The sequence below is a fragment of the Dermacentor variabilis genome, chromosome 9, assembly GCF_050947875.1.
Source record: "Dermacentor variabilis isolate Ectoservices chromosome 9, ASM5094787v1, whole genome shotgun sequence".
Lineage (NCBI taxonomy): Eukaryota > Metazoa > Arthropoda > Arachnida > Ixodida > Ixodidae > Dermacentor > Dermacentor variabilis.
The window spans coordinates 103,209,824-103,224,294 of record NC_134576.1 but is presented as its reverse complement, the minus strand read 5'-3'; the positions used below and the strand labels follow the sequence as shown (position 1 = coordinate 103,224,294).

At 45.4% G+C, this 14,471-nt stretch overlaps 1 protein-coding gene across 1 annotated transcript; it reads right to left on the bottom strand.

Annotated features, from left to right (window-relative positions):
• Positions 1-3,791: 3,791 nt before the first annotated feature.
• Positions 3,792-11,904, bottom strand: LOC142558479 (uncharacterized). Its single transcript, XM_075670610.1, has 4 exons — positions 11,109-11,904; positions 9,669-9,821; positions 8,582-8,838; positions 3,792-3,812 (listed from the first exon to the last, which is right to left on the bottom strand). Exons 1-4 carry the CDS (start codon positions 11,371-11,373, stop codon positions 3,792-3,794), a joined length of 696 nt encoding a protein of 231 aa, XP_075526725.1. The 5' UTR covers positions 11,374-11,904.
• Positions 11,905-14,471: the final 2,567 nt, after the last annotated feature.

The following is a 14,471-nucleotide window of genomic DNA, read 5'->3' as shown; positions in this document are numbered from 1 at the left end:
CCGCGTAAGAGTGGATTGTTCGGATGTGTCACAAGATATGCCTGCATCCTGTCACCCACAGTGGTGGGAACACACACTTCAAGCCCCTTCGGTTCACTGGTCTTTGATAAGATATTAACGCACCTTTTTAGGGGGGGGGGGAGGGAACAATTCTTGTACCAAAATAAAAGCGCACACGCCAGAAGATACGCTTCTTTGTAGCCATTAGGCAAGGTAGGATGCTCCCTCCTCGTTATTTTGGAAAAATAAACTTCAATTTCATATCTTTCATGATTTAGATCATTAGGAGTGGTAGAGAAGACTGCTAGACGCTACGGTCAAATACTTCATTTATACCGCCATCATTTATATCGTCATCCTCCACGGTGTCCCACCCGCGTTACGGCGCCGGTCCCCGTCAAAGGGCAGAGGTTTCTCGGCGGTTTTCTTCCTCAAAAGCGGGACTCCAGTGACGTTGGACGATGCCCTCAGTGTAACAGGCGTTCTGTTTCGTGAAGACAAACGGCCGAAGAAACCGCTTTGACCCAACGGGAAACCGCTGCCCTGACAATCACGGGACGCGGCAGAATAACGGCCTTGCGAATCAGGCCTTATTCTTTCCGAACGTTTGTGTTCGTCACAAAACATGACGATCATGATGCTCACTGATGATGACATCTTACTACCCAGCATGCTACTGAGGTTTCCAGTGCACGTCAGCGGATGCTACGTTTCAACGCCGACGGAGTGCAAAAGCGTTCTCATTCCATTCTTCGGGTACGCGCTGTGGTGAAACCTTGGGTGGCGAAAGTTTAATGTGGGGCTCTCCATTCTGGCGCCTCTCGTTGTCTGTGTGTGGCGTCGTTATGGTAAATACAATCAATTGGTCGTTAATTACCCGCCGTGGTTGCTCAGTGGCTATGGTGTTGGGCTGCTGAGCACGAGGTCGCGGGATCGAATCCCGGCCACGGCGGCCGCATTTCGATGGGGGCGAAATGCGAAAACACCCGTGTACTTAGATTTAGGTGCACGTTAAAGAACCCCAGGTGGTCGAAATTTCCAGAGTCCCCCTCTACGGCGTGCCTCATAATCAGAAAGTGGTTTTGGCACGTAAAACCTCATAATTTAATTTAATTGGTCGTTAATTGGATGAATTTCAATACGGTATTTTTGAGTGGAGTCGCTATTACAGTGCAGTCCAAAACAAACATAATGTGAAAGCGTCATTCGTATCTAATAACCTTGTTACACCAAAGATTTATCGGCATTCTAGTCGAGGACGTTAAGGAACACGTTGAGTCAGTGCTAATGAACTGTGGTAAAGGCCAACTGAAACACAATTTTCTTAACCAACTGTATTTTTTCTCTTTTTGGGTGCTTCTAAACTGCTGTGTTTAGCTTCACGTAGTTTAGCTTCACGTAGTTTAGCTTCACGTAGTTTAGCTTCACGTAGCGGGTTAGATTACAGTCACAGTGGCCCCATTTCGATGGGAGCGAAATTAACACAGCTCGTATGCCCTAATTTGGGTGCGCATTAAAGAACACCATGCGATCAAAATCATTTTTAATCCTCTGATATGGCGCACCTCATTATTAGATCATGGTTTTGCCACGTGAAACCTCGGATTTATGTTCATTGAGTTACCTTAACGCTGATGTACATTTAACGCTATTCCGTTCTCAAAATTCTTAAGTTTATTTCCTTCGTCTTAGCCCTCATTTGACTTCAGTTCTCTCGGGCGGGATAGGTTCAGTGGCGATTAAGCGGGAAATGCGAGCGAAATGCGTTAGCATGGCCGTCAGTTGCAACATACATACATACATACATACATACATACATACATACATACATACATACATACATACATACATACATACATACATACATACATACATACATACATACATATACATACATATACATACATATACATACATATACGTACATACATACATACATACATGCATGCATACATGCATACATACATGCATACATGCATACATACATGCATACATACATGCATACATGCATACATACATGCATACATACATGCATACATGCATACATGCATACATACATGCATACATACATGCATACATGCATACATGCATGCATACATGCATGCATACATGCATACATACATGCATACATGCATACATGCATGCATACATGCATGCATACATGCATACATACATGCATACATACATGCATACATGCATACATACATGCATACATACATACATACATACATACATACATACATACATACATACATACATACATACATACATACATACATACATACACGCTTTTCTAAGCTCTCTCAACGGCTCTCTACCGTGTGACCGGCCCCCCCACTTCCTACCGCAGTTTTTTTTCCTTTGCCACTCTTAACGCATAAAAATAAAGTGAACGTTTTCACCACTCCCCCTCCCATTTGCTGTAATTTGTATCTTTCTAGCATTCATAAGCGTCAGAATGACGTTTGCATGCTTTGTTTACGTCATACCGAATTAAGGCTTACTTTCTTTTACTTACTTATTTTTGATACTTTTCACAGACAGTTCTACACAGGACAGCGACACTGGTGACTACGCACTGTGACGCCGAATGCATTCGAATCACTTGCTTTCTGGAGTTTGTGGTATATCTGTACGCTGTCACCATATACTTAAGGCGAGAAGTGTGAGCTACATTACAACATTTAGCATATTATAGTAGGGCGTTCAAAAATAGGGGCTGGGGCATACACAAAGCATGTATTCGTGCTTTGTGTTTATGTTTCAGCAGCGAAGCCTAAATATAGTCTAAAGCACACTTCTGCGACCGAGTGAAAAGACATTCTTCAGCACTTATCACTTGCCTAGGAATGGTATTAAGGCCTTCCAAGAGTCCTTGATAAGACCGTGCCCTTGAGGCCAAATTGAGCGGTGTAAAGGCGAAGAAGTTGGAGACTTCGCTTTTGTCAACGCCAAGTCCTGTCATGACGTCGGTGAAGCGCTGCGTAGAAGAGTTATAGGCACTTCGTTATATGACTATGGCGCAGTGCCAAATAATATGCTTCAGGTAATTGATGAAACTGTCTACGGTTCTTATAGTTTATGAGAACTAGGCTTACTTGCCAGTAAACAGTGGAGAAACGGAACATTTCATGTGCTTTTTTTTGTTCATGCGCGAGAAATCCAAATGCTGAGAAATTATATCTGTGGCAACCGGTAGAATCCGCACGTTCCGCATAAATTCCTGAGAAAATTCTCCCCTTTAGAGTACCAACTTCCATTGCCAGTGCTAGTGTACTTGTAGTTACCACAGAAAGTATATGCGCTCACGTCGTCATGGTCGCCACGGTCCCAGCAACATTATGGTCAGACGGCACGCGTCACCGTTATCCAAGCACATCAGTGGTTCTGTCAAAACATTGTCCTAAAAGCTCATTATACATCGCGCACCTGATGTCATGTGAACGCTTCCTATAGACTGAACGTCACGTTAATGTTGCCCTTAAGTGCACGAACTTAAGTTTGATAGATGCATCCTTTAGAGTTGGAGTTCTGCGCCAAGGTTAGCCGTTGTCGCATAATTTAGGCCAATTTGGCTCGTAGCTTTCGAATAGTCTTTTGTTCGATTCTGTAGCGGTGAGTCGAGCTGTTTAGATCTGTCAGTGCTGAGTGTCATTTTTTATTTTACAAAATTCTCGACGGCCATCCCTCATTTATGGATCCTTTCAGGTGGTAAAATTCCCTGGTTTACCGGCATGCATGTACTGGGGCAATTATTTATAACCTTGCAATTTGTCCAGCAAGAAATCGCTTCACCCAAAGCTGTCATCATCCTGCGCACAGACAAGTGTAACCATTAATTAAAACAAACTTTATGGTCAGTATCCTTTCCGCCGTACCTACGGTAGCATAAATTTAAGCGTGAATAGTAGAACGTCCGTTGCGCGTAGTTACATGGACGTGCGACGTCTAATCGTTCTGTCTCCAGTATGCACTGGAGGGCTCGCGTGTATGCTCGCTCTGCGCGTGTGATATACGAAATTTCGCCATAGTTAAGTGCTTCTCATATTTCACCTCAAGCTTGTTTAGTTGTATGATCGGTAGCTTCTTTGTGGCGCGCCCGATGTCCGGTTGTGTTGTATTGGCAGCGTAAATGGCTTGTGGGAGCACGGCAGGTTCCAAGCTTAGAAATAAGTACTCACAAGTATTTTTGAAGGCATACACCTCTAAATCTACCCTCTTGGTGCTGTCCAAGAAAATGGGAAAAAAAAGGTTTTTGTACCATGTCTACGTGGCGTTGCGAAGCTTTCGCACATTGGCAGGACGGATGTTAAGTTGGACATCACTTCTCCAAAACCAGATCAATATGTTCAAATCATCGAAAACCAGACAAACTCGGTATGTTTTTTTTTTCTTCTTGAGAGAACAGCGACTTGTCGGTGATTCGTGCAGAGTGCCTGCTCACAGGATTTCTTGTTCAACACAGCTTCGGATGAGTGGGGGGAGGGGGGAGGGATCCCCCATGCTGGACCAATTTTTCGAAAATGTTCCGACACAGTGACGAAACTAAACTTTACGCTTGCGGATGCCCAAAAAAACGAACGCCATTGTTCGGGGAAAATAGCCACCAACGTCGATGCGCACATGGTGGATGCCATGAAACGACAGGGTTTTTCAATTTTTGTGCATGAGAGCAATAATACCGATTGATGGCTGTACTTCATCGTTGCTACGTACGACCTCAAAGAGAACTGTAAAATCGAAAGTCGATTTTCTTTCCTCGGCGAAATTGAAGAAGCGCCCAGTCTGAAGATTAGAGACTTGACGGTTGACTCGCAAAATTTCCTGAAACTTCTTATATGAAACTTGCTTCGCATTGTCTTCCGATACTGCAAATGTGATGGTCGCGGCCATAAAAAAAAACAGTGTTGCCGCCGTTTTAAGAGAGATCCAGCCTAATCTTATACAAGTTGGTTCCCCACGTGTCACTTCATACACTTAGCTGCCCAAAAAGCAGTTCAATATCTTCCAGCGAAAGCTAACGAGATCTTGGTGGACACCTTTTTTTTTTCCTTTAGAGATTAGCGAGAAAGGAAGCAATCGACGGAAATAGTTTCAAGAGATGCATGACGCACAGGTTCAAGAAATCTTGAAACATGTGCCAACACGCTAGCTGTCATGGGGATAGTGCCTGAAGATACTGTTTTGCCAGTCAAAAAACACTTGGGAGCTTTTTCTGGGATGAAACAAAACAGCGTGAAAAACAGAGTTCGGTATTTTTAACTTCACCCTCCCCACCCCATTCCCCGCCACCTGCCCCCATATCAGATAAACAAAAACCTACCAATATCCCGCAGCCTCTCGCACAAGCCCTCAACCAAGCCTCTTGCACAAATAACCAATGCTGCTAGAAGGAAAGGAAAAAGTGTAATGTAGGTGGCCCATCACTTAAGAGGAAGGGGGCTAATTCTACCCCTAATGCTAAAAAGGGGAAAACGTCAGCACTGAGAACGAAGACAAGCGAAATGTATTCCGCGAGGGCGGAAATTTTCTATTTCCTATCATATGTGTTGAGCAAGGCATGCTACCTTATAAAGCGAAGCTTCCTTATCAAAGTGTCGCTGACTTTCCTGGCCGTTGCTGCTGGGTTCTCCTGTAAGCTGCTGCCGTCTCCCGAATATCTCGAGCCTAGAACAAAATTATGCAGATCCAACGCACATCTTGGAATCTACGTGAAGTGCAGCCATCGCGAATCGGCTAATGATACGCTTATCAATTTGCCCGGTTCATTCTTGCCGTCCCTGGCTTAGAAAAAACTGGCACGCGCGCGCGCGTTCTCGCTCAACCGTGATAACGCAATGTGACCCACGCTGTGATAATCTCAAAGAGGCAGTTGGCGTTGGCGCGATAGAATGTATGCGTGTGATTGTAGCCAAACCAATGGTTAGGCTACAGTCGTACGTGCGCTTCAGGGACAGGTCACAATCGCGCGTGCGCTTTTATCGTGCCAACGCCAGCTAGCTTTTCTGAGATAATCACCGCGTTTGCCACAGCACGGGAGCAAGAAGGCATGTGCGCATGTGCTGCCACTCTCTTTTACGCCAGTGACGCGGGAATAAATAATAAAATGGCGAATGTAAAACACGGGGTTAACCGCACTCCACGAAAACTTCGATTCATGTAGATTCCGAGATATGTTGGGTCTGCGTATGCTTTCTTTTCTGCAAAGTGTGATACCGCTTCTTTGAGGACACAAACTGACTTCTTCGAGCAGAGCCACCTCAGATACGCACATTGAGCAACCTCTTGAACCAGCTCTTTGAAGATGTCCTTGCTACATTCGTCCGCCCTACTGCTTTAAAGGAGTGCTATGCATCGCTGGTTGTGAACTATGCGGCTCTAGAGAACCGAAACAATGACGAAGCAGCCGTTCCCCGGCAGGCTCAAGTACTCTGCTGTTCCAAAACACCCAGCTCACATGAAAGCAGATTTTTCCTGCTGTTTGTACCCACTGGCATGTGACTGTATGCGCCGCAAGTTTTCTTTAGAGCATGTCAACCTATAGATGCCTCAAGTTGGTCAGATTCGGTCACTGGAAACTTCATGATTCAGCAGGGCACGTTATTTTATCACGGCGTTCCCTGCAGTTTTGTACCGGTAGGGCGAATGATGTAAAAGGCACTTGAACTTGAGTTCGCCAACCTGCAAGCTCGTCAGTTTTCATTGGACATAATGAAAGTACCAAGGTGCAAATAAAGAACATTCAAGACGCGTACCGAATGCTGATGTTCCACATGATTCCAACAATAATGCTGGGTACAGGGTCGATTCTTCACAGTAATAACGAATGCAAACGGATATTTGGTACTGCAAACAAGACATGAACGGTGTTATGCTTTTCAGTCAAGCCCTTGGAAGTTTTCTGGTTATGATAGTACACCAGCAGGCTACTTGCTTGAAGCAACTTTTAAAGACAAGTTTCTGAAGCAAGCGAAACTGGCGATAGTGAAGTCTAACTAAAGAAGTAACCATTATCTGATGACCAATTTCAGTTTCAGTTTATTGATGCGCTTGAAATGTTTTACAGTTGTAGGGCGTCTTTCGCTGGTCTTCTTAATTGGCTGCTGTTGGCATCATCGTCTAAAGGTAAGTCGTCACCAAGGAAGTGCGTGTGAATCCCACAAAAGGTTTACGCTTAGTGTAAACTAAAAAAAAAATATTGCCAGACATTGCCCCTTCGGCCATCTATTGAACTTTGCCGCATTTCATAAGCGTAATTTAGCGGGCAGAATAAATATATATATATATATATTCTTGTCTACAATACATTGACGTCTGTTAAGAACATGAAAAATGTACTTCTCTTTCTAGTGAGAAATTCATTTAGGACTAATCTATCGCGCAAACGGGAGGTTACGTTACTATAACGTAGATGGTTAATGCGTGTGATTATATTTACTCTCTCGAGCATGGTAAGTGATTGTTACAAAATTCGCCAGATCGTTTGATATGTAAAGTTTTGAAAAAATTGTGCCATTTTCGCTGGCGCAATGCTGGAATGGTTGACCGCCAAGTTTTACGAATTCTAACGTTCACACGCCGGCCTGTAGGCAAGTGTTTGGAGAAAGTCACTGCAGCCTGTAAACTATAGGTGACCCGCCGTGGTTGCTCAGTGGCTATGGTGTTGGGCTGCTGAGCACGAGGTCGCGGGATCGAATCCCGGCCACGGCTGCCGCATTTCGATGGGGGCGAAATGCGAAAGCACCCGTGTACTTAGACTTAGGTGCATGTTAAAGAACCCCAGGTGGTCAAAATTTCCGGAGTCCTCCACTACGGCGTGCCTCATAATAAGAAAGTGTTTTCGGCACGTAAAACCCCATAATTTTTTTAAACTATAGGTGCTTTATTTTATACTGATCGAGTGTGTACCTATAGAAAATTGGTCATGCAGAATTTTCTAGAATGTAAAAATGCAGCGTATGGTGCTTTTTTTTCTTAATACTCCCACGTAAATTTTGGCAAGTCACGGTCACAATGACTTCTGTCTTTTTCCATATTTATTTATTGGTGCCTATTTCCAATTCTGCTGTGGGCAGAATTGCGTAGGCTTAGAATAAACACGTCAGCGAGCGACAGGTAGTAAACAAAACAATGGACTGAAAGAACAACAAAGATGTCTGCAAAATGCCACATGTACCATCTCAGCGCTGCAACTCGTTCGATGTATGGCATCTCTGGCTCTTTGCAAATTTGAAAGGTGGCGCTTCTGTACTCCCGTCTAAAGTTTGCGCCTGCAACAGTGGCGCATTTCTCATTATAAGCCAGTTATTTGTCAGTTCTTCTCGGCCTAATTCTTGTTTCTGGTGTTCTCTTAATACAACACTGGTCCTTCCATGAACTTTCTAAAACTCAAAACAATCTAATAGCTCCAATTGCCGGCACGACTTTAGAAGGTAAGGATAGCGTTCGCACGTTAAGTCAGGGCGGGTTCTTTTAAATTCAGTTTATGCCAGAGTCGAATCCTAAACGAGAAGGTGGGAACTTAGCACGCCGCAGTAAATAAATTTGGCCGTGCCAGGTTTATTGCCGTGTCGAAACTCACCGCGTAGACTAACTTTAGAAGCCCAGCGTCGTTGAGCAGCGTGTAGGCGTCAAACGCCGATGCGTTTAGCTGACTCATTTCGCCGAGGATCCCAAAGCCGCGCAGCGGCACTGTTTGCAGTACCTCTCGTGCAGTGTCTGTCAGCGTTGTTTTCGCGAGAGTCTTTCTAAGAGAAGCCAGGATGGGATCGTAGACGTTGACGGTGAACATGTACTTGGACAGGTTGCCATGGCGTCCTAGGAACTCGTACGCCGCTCCTGCGAATGTCGGGCTTATGAGCGAGAACTGTTCTGTAGGCTCGTCAGGTTCGGCTAGGGTGCCGTCGAAGTGGCTGCTTTAAGTATGGCCTCAGGGATCGGCCGAAACATGTGCGTGCAGCTACGGATGTCGGAAGTCGTTGTTATGCTGAATATGCAGTTTTTTATCTGAAAGCGTCATATGGCTCCCTGAGCTAAAAAGCCGGCGTCTGTAGCCGCGAAACGGCACCTGAATTCCCATTGGCTGCTACGCCCACGTCACGAGCAGGCCTAGACGGAGCAGAGCGGCCGAAAGGGCACACCTGCTGCCGAAGTAGCGCGCCAGGTGTTCAGTGAGGGGGGAAGGCATCGCCGCGACGCTATACAATTTGTCTACACGTAGGCCCAGTATCTTTGTCGTGGTCAACACCCTTTCTCTATTATCTGTTTCGCGCGCTTTGCGTCAGAGGCGAACGGGTCCACGCGCATGCGCAGTAGCCATTTGGGGAATCCTTCAACCTTCAATCGCTCGCAAGTGAGCGTCTTTTGCGCCTGTATCTGGTGTTCTTTTCTTCGGCAATTCAGCGCTTTCATACCTTCGAAAGTATTTCGCAGCTTTGATGTCCTCGTAGACTACGTGTCAGATGTCCGAAAATCTATCCTTCTAGTTTTGCTAAATTTTAGCCCTTCGGAATACACGTTAAGGAAGAGGTGCAAAGAACCCCGCTATACGGTCAGACCAGCCGAATGGGCTGTTAGTGGTTCTGTTTAGGGCCCCTTCAACGTGCCTCCAAAGCTTGTTACGATCCTTTGCTAGTTGTAAGCGTCGTGGTTAAAGGCGCTGCACTCACGGTCGTACTTTCCGTCCACCTCCTGTGGAATGTCGAACACGATGTAGTCGCACAGTCCCGGACTAGGCACTGCAGCGTTCATAATTTTTTCCTTTTCAGTGTCGTCTGTCGTGTACTGCGGAGACATCATGTGGCACACCAAGGGGGGCTTGTCTGAGGAGAAATCGAACATGAAACGTTGTTTGTGGTTAATTCGCTCGAAAGCACCCTGAGTATCGCTGTACCTGTATATGCGCCTTTATACAGGATGTCCCAGCTAACTTCAGCCAGAGATTTAAAATATGTGAATGCCACGTAGCTGGACAGAACCAAGGTAATGTCGTTTGCCGTCGCTTGTAGATACGCAGATTAGTTTTCTTTTTGTTCTACAGAATTAGATAATTAGTCCAAATTAATTCGACTTCTCAATTATTATGATCAGAGGAGGAGCGTCACTGATACAATTGTAGGGCAACATGAAAAACGCTCGATACAGCTTTCTATTGCTTAATACGTGCTACGTAAGTGTTTTTCCGACGTGAAAGAAGCCAGCCAATACACCCATAGGGCTTCGAGCGGCCAGTAACGCGCTAATTTTACGTGCATTTGCGGACTTCTTTCACGCTCGGAATAAACACTTTTTTATGTAGCCCGTATTTGAGAAGTTGTGTAATTAAGAATATCCATCTAATTAGGCAAAATTCAAAAGAAATAATTTGAGTATCTCCAAGCTACGGCAAACGTTACCTTGGTTCTTTCCAGCTACGTAGCATTCGTATATTTTTGAACTCTGACCAAAGTTAGCTGGGACACCCTGTACACAGGCTGTTTCAAGTAACTTCAACCAAGGATTTAAACAATTGGTTAACCAAACCTGAATGAAACCAACGACGTATGGTTTGCCATAATCTGGCGATTATTAGAGTATTTCTTTATATTCAACTTAATTAGCTAATTAACTAAGCTTCATTACGGAAACGTTTTTAATACTCACTTTAGTTCCAAGCGCGTTTCGTTGCACTGTAGAGGGGCTTCAGAAACGACCGATACATTGTTTTTTGTGGCAACGTACACAGTGCGTGGCGTTTTTTTCCGGTATTTAAAGAAATCCCGCCAAATATGAAATAAAACCACGTGACTGCGCCCGTGCGTTATCGCATTGCAGCGGTCTTTGCTGTTTCAGTTCAAGCAGGTTCCTGGTGGACATTTCTACGGGTTAGCCTCACATTTTTTCCCTTTCATGTTCGTGTTAGCACCCTTGGCTGTGCTACTTACAATTCAAAGCGTTTCATATTTCACATGATCATATTTCATATCATTACTTCCACATGAAATTGTACGCCTTCGCCTCCCCCCCTCCCCCCCCCCCCTACCTATACACCCATTTCCATGAAGTAACCCCTTGGGGAATTAAGATGAAAATAAATGAAACTTGTTTCGAGTATTTCAAGTAACACTCACTCTTCGGCAGACGAGGGACCGGAATTGTCGGGGCCGCCGGAATTGTCCGGACAGACGGAACTGTCGCGGCAGCCGGAATTGTCCGGGCAGCCGGAACTGTCGCGGCAGCCGGAATTGTCCGGGCAGCCGGAACTGTCGCGGCAGCCGGAATTGTCCGAACAGCCGGAACTGTCGCGGCAGCCGGAATTTTCGAGGTCGGAGTGGTGGTAAGCAAATGGGTCTCAGCCTCTGGTACCGGTACTGGTACTGGTGGCTGGGACCCCATCGGTACCGGTGGCTGTGACGGTGGCTGCGGCGGTGGCGGAGCTGAGTGGGTGGAAAACGGGCAGAAAAACTAATGTCATTAATGTCATAACAAGGACCGAAAATAATCCGACATTGAGGAAGTAACGGAAGACTTTCGCGCAAACCACCCCCTTCGCCGCACCTTCTTTCACACGTCGAGCAAATGCTATTGAGTTTGTTGTAATTCTTTCTCTCGCCATATATCGTACTGCGGTTTGTTTCGGCGACCCCCAACATGTTACTTTCTCGAATCAAGCAGAAAACAAATGACAAAATGAAAGTGCATCTGATTTGTTGTTTCAAATACTAACTCCCCGCTAGCAAATTTATCATCGAGGAGGCTGCAACGTGTGCCGGCGTGAATGTAGCCCCCTGAGGAAACACCAACTGGGTCAGGTTGCGGGCGCATATTCTCACACGGGCACAGGTGCGCACACGTATATACTTGGAGAGTTTGAATAATTGCAAGACCGTGCAATGAATCTCGAAGGAACAACGTTGGTGCACTTCAGTCCATTGTATCCGCTGATTCACTTTGCCTCGAGTTAAAAAAAAAATTTAATTTGAAAAACACAAGCAAATGTAGGTTCACAAACACCGAATAACGAACGTTTGGCTCCAGTGCGAAGTTAATGAGAATTGCTTTACTTACGTGTAACGTCAAGCCCACCTGACGAAAGAGAACGGTGGAAAATTTTCAGGCGAGTACATGATATCGCTTTAAGAATTATCCATTAGAGCGAACGCTTGACAATTTTACCATAATCAACCACTTTGATTGTCTCGGCAGGTATAAGTTTATGAACTTTCACTTTCCTACGTGCAGTAGGCAATCTTGAATTATGCAGCGGTAATGCAACATCGGTTCACATAAAGCACGTCTGCATGCATGCCAAACATGTTGGCATGCTTTGAAACGTGCGCAAGGACACAAGAGGGCTCACAATTTGTCGATGTACGAGAAGGAGAGTGAGCGGACGAAAATGCAGAGAAAAAAAAAAGAAAAAAAAAAGAAGTTTGAAATGCAGATGCCTTAGAAGACATTGGGCAATATCGAGCAATTTTTCGACCTACCGTATGAGAGTGCCGATGCGACGACCCGTCGGTAGCAGAATGGCGTGAATGGTCGTCACCGCAGACGGGCAGGGCAGACGTGACGTATCACCACCGTTGCAGCCTAGACCAATATCTACACGCTTTCTTTTTAAATTAACAGCCTTGACGAATTTCGTCCATTTCCTTTCTCATGCGATTACTAGAATAAGTTGCACACACTAGGCCGTCAGCTACAGCTTAAGGCTCGACGGAAAATCGTATACGAGAAAACACCGTGGCAACGTGCCTAAATCGCAGAGACGCGGTGTGGCGTGAGACGAAATGAACAAAGCATGCAGCCGGACATTACTGAAAAGCATAAAGCAACTTATCAGCGTCACATTGAAGAAATAATACAAAAAACTTGAAAGCCTTTCTTTTACGAAGAAACAGAAATACAAAAAAAGAAACACGAACGATATGCTAAATGTATCTGTAAAGAAAGGCGAAGAAATTTAAGTGTTTCTGTAATTTTCTCAGCTAATAACAAAAGCTGACTAAGACCTCCGCCGGACCTAGAAATCCCCGCAACAGGTCTCGGTATGAATAAACAGAAGAGTCGTTGTGTAATGCTCAAAGTGTAAAGAGCTAAGTGTCTCGTCAACGGCGATCGACAGTGTCTGAAAATGGCATGCCGGTGTCTCTCTCTCTCTCTCACTGAATTCACTCACTATAGGGTACGTGAGCAAAGGCATAACACACAAGGCTAATGTATAACAGTAGTACAATGGTGAATATACAATATTGCGATTAGTAACACAGGGAACTATTTTAAGATGGCCGCGGCAATACGTAACAGCATCAGAAATGTTCGCACCACTGTGTGAGAAACTGGCGCTTGTCCCAGTCGTTCAGGTGTACAACTAAAAATGACACCATCCCGTAGAGCGGACCAAAAAGCGGCACACCATTTTGTAAGATAACAAACACGCGCTTGTATCAACGTCTGTGCCCCACTGGGTCCAGTTAATCTCTGATCATGACCGTGTGGGGATGCGCATTGCGAGAAGCGCATGTGTTTCTATATTATTTAATGCTGGTGCCAAGTCAGGTAAGAAGAAAAAGCATCGTACCTCAAGATGAACGCTAATTTCCCGACGCGAAGTCGGTTCGATGTTCTCTTGAAAAACAGTTTTCTCCCTTCGTTGGACAGCGTATGAGGGCATTGCTGTTGGCACGCAAAATTTCAGCGCTGTTTGCCCCAGGGATGTTGATTAACCACTTCGCAACGGACATCGAACTGTGGAGCGCAGGCGCGCCCAATGCTTTGGGATGCGAAGACCTACTTGGGCAATTGAAGACAATACTTGTGCAGCAGATCTTGTTGACTGCCAGAATAATACTCTTCCGAGTTAACAGTGCGCAAATCGTTCCCTTAATGTATGATGAAGTTTACGCCTTGCTTTTATGAGATGAGAGACTGCATCCTTAAAATTCAACTCTGTCTTGTTATCAGCCGCGATGCTCCTGCTACGGTAGCCTGCATAACGGATGCTGGCCGGACGAGAGAGGTCTCACAAAAATGCACTGACGGGTCTGGTGGAAACCTGCACAAGGAGCACAAATGGAAACATGATGGAAATAATTCGCAGGGCCTTACAATCGATAGCTATATACGTAGGTCTATCATAGGCGTCATCACGGAGCGTCCATGATTAATTTCACCTAACGGGAGTTTCCAACTGCCGCTTTGTTACATGGAAGTTCAGCGCAGCGAACGTCCGGCAATTCGCAGACCAATTACCGGTTCCGTCTATGCATTCGAAACTTTTCTAACAATCCAATATCAAGGCGGTCGGCATGCCATCTTTTCTGTGGCCGCGGTATTTTCATACTTGCGGTATGACAGCGAACTTCGATGTTCGAACCAGGAGTTCAGTGGTTCCACGATCAAGGAAACTTGCTGCCCGTCACTGACTAAGCAGGTGGGCGGCACTGACTTCGCGTACCTTGTGGGAGTACCGGACGCACCAGATGACCTCA